Consider the following 7369-nt stretch of genomic DNA (forward strand, 5'->3'; position numbering starts at 1 on the left):
TATCTATCTATCTATCTATCTATCTATCTATCTATCTATCTATCTATCTATCTATTAAGCGTACTTTCACAAAAAATTTAATTGTTTTACTTTTGAAAGATTGTCACGCTGTATCACGACTCACTCCGTAATTTTATAGTGTAAGTTTTGAAATAGGCTAACTAACGAATGCCACGTCTCTTGAATTTTGTCGATTTTTGTTTGTTTGCTTATTTATGCGTTTGTTTGTTGGGGGTATAAAACATCATATAAAAATCCTCGTTATTCCTAAATAATTTGAGGAAATTTACCTCAGGCGGCAGCCTGTCCGTCCAGCAAGTGAAAACAAACAAATCTGCTTCCTTTCACTTCTTTTCACTGTCTTTGCACCACATGGACCGAACTAAACGGAAGCAAACAAAGAATGGTTTATTAGTAGAAGAACCTGAACAAATGAGTGAGAGGCTAAAAGACTTTTATTTTCAGATCATCTAAGCAAGGAAATGAGTGGTGACCTACGATCGCCCATGTCTGTTTCAGATCTGGCTCTTCAAGGAGATAAAGAAAAGGCAACAGCTTCCTACATTTAGATGCTTTTGGGGGGGGGGGGGGGGGGTAGCCTCTAGCTTTTCTGTCTTTCAAAGCATAAAGTGAACAAAAATCGGGAAGACCCTTTTAATTAGTCTCAGTGCTTTGTAATGATGGGGAATTCTGGTGATAGTTTAGTTTTAGTTAGAGGTATACGCACTTGCAACATAATAATTGTGGTCATACTAGCTGGACCCCCTTTCGATGAAAGAAATGATCGGTGTATTAACATCAACTGGAAGTCATTGGCCTACTATATTTACACTCTACTGGAATGGAGCAATAAATTTTGAGAGATGCGAAAAATGTGAAGGTCTAGATATAGATTCTAGAGATGTGTAGGCTGATTCTGTATTCCGCTTTCGTGGTTGTACACTCCAGAATTTCAAAGGAGTGGAATCAGCAGTCCACACGGCTAGTGAACGGAAATCTCACTTCTTTATAATGGCGTCTATCCTAGAAGACGGACTTTCCCAAGATTAGATCTAAACGAAACTAATGAAACACCGAAAATTAAACTACAGTGACTTCAGGCCCCTCAATAAAACTGTGCACCCTTTAAATGATTTTTGAACCACCGTTAATATCAAATTCGAAAGTTAAGTAGTTCGGAAGTTTAAGGCGCCAAAGTGACGAACTTTCACAAAATGTATATATAATATGTATAGATAGATAAGTGCAGAACGAAGAGGTTATAAGTAAAACTATAGGTCTTCGCTGTGACGTCACGAGTGTCAAACTTGAGGGGCGCACCACCATTCCGTAGAGGAATAAAAGGCCAGTCTGTGCACAGTAGCACTTATCAATCACGAATTAATGGTACTCTGTGAAGCCTTTTGATGTTGTTGTTTTTTTTCATGCGATTTGTCTATCGCTAAAATGTACTGAAAGGGATTTTTTGGATTGTTTACCTTTAAATGAGCCAGATAATCTCCAAATAATGCAGACTGGGTCTTTTGCACGGTGAGACCATAATATAGGTGAGTAAAATTCAGTAACAAATGAATACTTGATGATCCCTTGTTAAAACAAAAAAAAATATAATTTTATTGAAATCTTTTGCTGTGCGTCGCTCAAACAGTTTGTCTAGATTTGGCACCGCTGACAACAAGGCTCTCGTATCGGCCCTCTAGGATCAGGAATGTGACTGAGAAGCTGCTAGAAGCTTCAGCTGCAATTCTAGAACACCTTCAAGGCTGGCTGAGCGGAAAAGCACCACTGCCGATGTTGTTGAGATGAGAGAATATAAATTAGTCAACCAGCGTAACTACCCACCAATGAGACCGGTGTAATATATTCTGTCTCATTTGCGGAACCGATGCCAAACAGCATGTGCAACAGCAGCAGCAGAGCTTCATGGTAGATGAGATGTTGTGTAGCCAAACACCATTGCCAATCAACGCCATTTTTATAAAATATTGTGAATGTTTAAGGTAAACCGGCTATTTATCTAAGTGTTGCATTTTAAAATGTCAATATATCATTATTTATGCCCGATACTAAACAACGCTATTTAGGTGTACGCACAGGATCCATACAATGAGAGATTTACAGTATCCCAACCTACAATTAATTTGTAGCTTGAAGAGACACACACACACACATGTAAGTTGTTGCAAGTCATACATTCCACCCGAACAGCTTGGACGCTTTCACTGGACTGTTACTCATGAACTCAAATGCGACGTACTACACATAACAACAACACACCTCAACAATTTGGTCTTCAGTTTAGTCACCACACACCTCCCCAATCACAGACGTCACATGAGATCATTGGTAGCGTGCGGGTGGACGCACATGACGTCCAGCACGTGACATGAGTTGTCTGTGGTGAACCGCCTCTGTTACTTGCTCCCGCCCGTCGGTGTTCCTAAGGGTAGGCTTTGGTTCCCGCAACACCGGAGGGCGGCTGCATCGTGCTGGTTGCTGTAGATGGACTGGTTGGGCAGGGTCTACCTGTACAGGCTTGAGGCGATCTACTGAAATGCGTTCCGTGCGGCCTCCGATGTCCAGAAGGAAGGTCTTTTCTCCTGGGGCGAGAACCATGTAAGGACCTTTGTATGGTCTTTGATGTGAACTTTTCACTGTTGTTGAGCGGATGTAAACATACTTCGCTGTTAACAAAGATGGTTGGAAGTATGTGACTGGGTCACAGTGCTGGATAGCCGGTCTAGGCCTAGTGAACTGTACTTTAGCTCGAAAAGCTGTTAAAAAATCTGTTGCTGACCAGGCAGATGCTTCAGAGGGTAAAGGATCACCTGGAACAATCAGCAGCTCGCCATAGACCAGTTCTGCTGATGAATATCCCAGGTCATCCTTGGGAGCGGTTCGTAGCCCAAGGAGTACCCAAGGGGTTCTTCCACCCAGTTGTTACCAGTGAGTCTGGCCTTCAATGCTGTTTTAAGAGAGCAATGAAACCGTTCGATCATTTCATTTGCTTGGGGGTGAAAAGCCATTGTTCTATGTAAGCGGACTCCAAGGCGTTGACCTATGTCAGTCCAAATTGCAGAGGCGAATTGAGATCCTCGGCTCAATGATGTATCGGCAGGAACACCAAAACGGGAGATCCAGCTTCCTTTGAGAGCACTAACACATTCGTCTGTTGTTATGTTAGACATAGGGATCGCCTCTGGCCATCGTGTGTTGCGGTCAATAATGGTTAAAAGATACCGTTGACCACAGACTGAGGAAGTGGACCCACTATATCAATATTGATGGGTGAAAACCGCTTTTCGGGTACTCTAAATGTCTCTAGGGGAGCACGGGTGTGTTTCAGGATTTTCGACGTCTGGCATTCGTGACACTGTTTCACCCAACTACTGACCTGACGTCGTAGGCCATGCCACACAAACTTTTCTGAGATGAGCTTGACAGTAGCCTTAACCCCTGGGCGTGCAAGATTGTGTACAGACTCAAATACCTGGCGTCTGAATTCTGGAGGAACAACGGGCGAGGTCTTTCAGTTGAAATGTCGCTAAGGACTTCAGGACCTTCGTCGCTCAACTTCGTTTCAACGACTTTTATGTTTGTGAAAGCTGAAGTGTACGCCTGTATATCAGCTGTACTTGACAGCTGAGCTGCTGCTAAGTCTGCAAAATCTGTGCCCAGTGAGACTGGGTGATAATCGTGAGAGATAATCGGCAACAATCTTTGTCTTCCCAGATTTGTGCCTGATGGCAGTGCTGCATTCTGAGATAGCAGATAGCTGCCTTTGCTGCCGGGCTGACCACAAGTCTGTAGTTTTTGACATTGCAGATACCAACGGTTTGTGATCGGGGTAGATAATAAATTGCCTACCTTCCACTATGTACCAGAAATGGCGTATTGCAAGGTGGACACATAAAAGCTCTCTATCAAAGGTGCTGTATTTCATTTCTGGCTTACGTAGTTGCCGGTTGAAAAAGGCGAGAGGCTCCCAACGATTATTCTTTATTCCTCGAGAACTGCACCGACGGCCACATCAGATGGATCACAAGTGAGAGCGATTGGGCAGTCTGCGTACGGATGAACCAGAATGGATGCGTTTGCTAAGGCGTGTTTACCCGAAAGGAATGCCTGGTACTTTCATCGGTGCAACGTAGAGCTTGACTAGGTTTCTCTGTTTTCAGAGCGTGGTAAAGTGGGTGCAAAATCGCAGCGATGTTGGGAATGATACGATGGTAAAAATTCAGTACACCCAGAAACTCCTGCGGCGCTTTGACTGTACTTGGCTTAGGAAACTCCTTAACGGCATCAACCCTAGAGGGCATAGGTGTTGAACCTGACGCAGAAACCCAATGTCCTAGAAAATCTAGTGATGCAATCCCAAAAAGACATTTTTCCAGTTTAATCACCAATCCATGGTGTCGCAACCGCTGAAAAACTGCGTTGCGTCCGTCGACGTGAGACTGGGCTGATGAACTAGCAGCTAGGATATCGTCCCGATATACAAACGCACAATCTAAGTCTTGAAGCACTGTGTCCATCAGTCACTGAAATGTTTGTGCTACATTCTTTAACCCGAATGGCATCCTCAAGAATTCCCACAAACCGAAGGGTATGATCACTGCCGTTTTAGGTACGACCTCGGGCGCCATGGGGATCTGATGATATCCTCGAACAAGATGAATTTAAGAGAAAATGATCTTGCCAGTTAGACGAGCAGAAAAGTCCTGAAAATGGGGTATGGGGTATCGATCTGGGACTGTAGCATCGTCCAACTTGCGGTAATCTCGACATGGGCCGGAACCTCCGTCGTTTTTAGGCACAGCATGCAGAGGCTATGCCCAGGAGCTGTTTGATTTCCGCATTATGCCCATTTTCTCCATCTCAAGGAACTGCTTCTTTGCAGACGCGAGTTTGTCTGGTGGCAGGCGAGGAGCACGAGCAATAACAGGTCAATCTTTGGCGGGAATAAAGTGTTGCTCACCATGCTTGACATCTGCTGTTGAAAAAGTAGGCTTTAAGAGTTCGGGACACTCGTTGAGAATCTTGCAGAATCTATTGCTTGATGGTTGTATCTGGGCCAGTTGAAATGGAACAGACCGAGCAAGAGATATGCGAGAAAGTTTCTGCCTCAATTAGACGATGTCCTCGAACATCAACTAATACATTGTGCTGCCGGAGGAAATCAGCCCCAGTAAAGGTCGCTTAACATTGACTGATATCAAACGTGCTTTAAACACACGGTCACCGAAATGAAGAGGAATAACTTTGGATCCATAGGTCGCTATGGTTGTTCCGTTGGCTGCTTGCAAGGGTGGACCTGTCGCACCTGACGTTCCTTCAGCCCATGACCCTGGTGTCACAGAGACCTGGGCACCTGTGTCTATCAAGAAACGTTGTTTAGACTTAATGTCGGTGACAAACAGCTGAGTTGCTTTACAATCTGTCTTCGGTGTCGTAAGAGGTGTGTTGTTGTAGAGCAACTTTTTACGGACCAACAGTCAGATCAATCTCCATTCATTCCTTTGCTCGGATGCTCTTAAAAAATCTACGTTTCCTGGATTTTCCCCGTTACCCATTTGTTTAGGTTCCATAAGTAGGTTGCTCAGAGCCTACCCCTGCCTCGTTTGCCTTCGATTTTGCCAGTAAGAACTAGATGTTCAAGCCCTTTACGTGTATGTCTATTCAAGTGTTCCAAAAACTGCATTTGTTGTTTCCTTATTGTTGTTTAACAATGACCGTCCCACGTGGGTCTCATCAAGCACTACCTTATTTGATTTCTTTTCCTTCCGCGATCTTCTCAGCAGTCTCCTAAGAAACCATATTTATGTTGCATCTATTTTATTTTCACTGTCTTTAGTGATTGTCCAGCATTCACAGCTATATAGAAGGGTTGACCATACATAGCATTTCAGAACTTTCATTTTGGTAATCTTTGAGATGTTTCTATTTTTCATGATTGGGCTCATCCATATTTATTGAAACTAGCCTTAGCCATTGCAATTCTCCGTTTTATTTCTGTGCAACATTTGGCATCAGATGTTATTATAATTCTTAGATATTTAACTTGTTGGACTTGTTTGTTCTTTTGGCCTTTGCTAATGCGATTACAAATAGGATTTGTTGCTTTTTTTTGGATATTACCCTGCATTCTGTTTTCTTTACATTCAACAATAATCCTTTACGTTCACTCTCTGTTACAACAGTATCTGGAAGCGATTGAAGGTCCTTTTCTGAGTCTGCTATTAAAATTGTGTCATCGGCATGTCTGATGTTATTAATATTTTCGCCATTCACTTTGAGACCTGTGGACATTCTTCTTCTATGTTTCTAAGAATTGTTTTGTTCTATATGTTAAATAGGTCTGGTGACAAACACATTATTGCCTCACTCCTCTTCTAATCTGCTTATATTCACTGTATTCTCCATGAATTCGTACAGCAGCGTTTTGGTACAAATTCCTGATAATTCTTAAATCTTGTCCATCTATGTCTAGCCTTTTCAGTGTTTTAAATACCTCATCATGTCTAACTTTATCGAACGCCTCTAAATGACAAGAGAGCAACAAACACAAAAAAGAAAGGGGAATTAAGTCGATAGATGTTTGATAGGAAAGAAGGAGCAGACCTTGTCAGAGCCCCCCCCCCTTCCAAACCATCCACAATTTGGATACAGTTAAGAGTAACTTTGAGCCCCCTTTCGGAACTTACTTGACCTACAACGCACATCTGGGATCTCCACTCTCTGTGGCACCACTTCTGGTCGCTGTGACGTCATAAGCTGAGACACGTTTATCTTCTGAGAATTTTTTTTGGGGGTGTCGAATTTTTTTTAATTTTTTTTGGTAATGATACTATTGAACCTCACTGTGTACAGTATTCAGCTTTTAAGCTGAATTTGAGTAATGAAAGGCTCATCAACAATCAACACAAATTATTGTTTCTATTGTAACTGTCTTATTATACCCCCCCCCCTCCCCAAAAAAAAAAAATTAAATAAATAAATAAATAAAAATCCACACCATTTTTATTTATATCATTTAGGGGGTTGGCTGCTTCGGCTCTGTCAGGGCCAAACTGGATTAAGTGAGAGGCGGCATCCCAGCTGGTAAACAGAGATGGTTTATCACTCACTCCTGTAGAGTGGCTGCGCAATACTTAGTTTCTAAACTTTGGGATCATATCTGCAAAATCTGTCAAATTTACTGTCATTCGAGCAACAGAACAGGGCTAGAGAACAGGACAGCAGGTGAAAGAAGAAACATTTAAAGAAGATGTATGCTTGTCGTCGCTTTCAGGTTTCGATCCTGGTACCTTTTAAAGGAGAGGCCAACACTGTAGGCTACCTACTCTAGGCCACAAAAGAGTCCCCCCCC

The 7369-nt window shown here is 42.7% G+C and overlaps 1 protein-coding gene across 1 annotated transcript; it reads right to left on the minus strand.

Annotated features, from left to right (window-relative positions):
• Nucleotides 1-2340: 2340 nt before the first annotated feature.
• On the minus strand, nt 2341-4646 carry LOC106011014. The gene is made up of 3 exons (XM_013079102.1): nt 4601-4646; nt 3395-3504; nt 2341-2886 (listed from the first exon to the last, which is right to left on the minus strand). Exons 1-3 carry the CDS (start codon nt 4644-4646, stop codon nt 2341-2343), a joined length of 702 nt encoding a protein of 233 aa, XP_012934556.1.
• Between the last annotated feature and the right edge of the window lie 2723 nt (nt 4647-7369).

The sequence above is a fragment of the Aplysia californica genome, unplaced genomic scaffold (genome assembly GCF_000002075.1).
Source record: "Aplysia californica isolate F4 #8 unplaced genomic scaffold, AplCal3.0 scaffold00041, whole genome shotgun sequence".
In the NCBI taxonomy this organism is placed as follows: domain Eukaryota; kingdom Metazoa; phylum Mollusca; class Gastropoda; order Aplysiida; family Aplysiidae; genus Aplysia; species Aplysia californica.

Coding starts and splice junctions, on each gene's coding strand:
- LOC106011014 (XM_013079102.1), bottom strand. CDS start 4,646: ATGGCGCCCGAGGTCGTACCTAAAACGGCAGTGATCATACCCTTCG. Junction 3,505..4,600: donor GGCAGTGATCATACCCTTCG/GTTTGTGGGAAT, acceptor TTGTTCCTCCAG/AATTCAGACGCCAGGTATTT. Junction 2,887..3,394: donor GGCATGGCCTACGACGTCAG/GTCAGTAGTTGG, acceptor ACCGCTCCCAAG/GATGACCTGGGATATTCATC.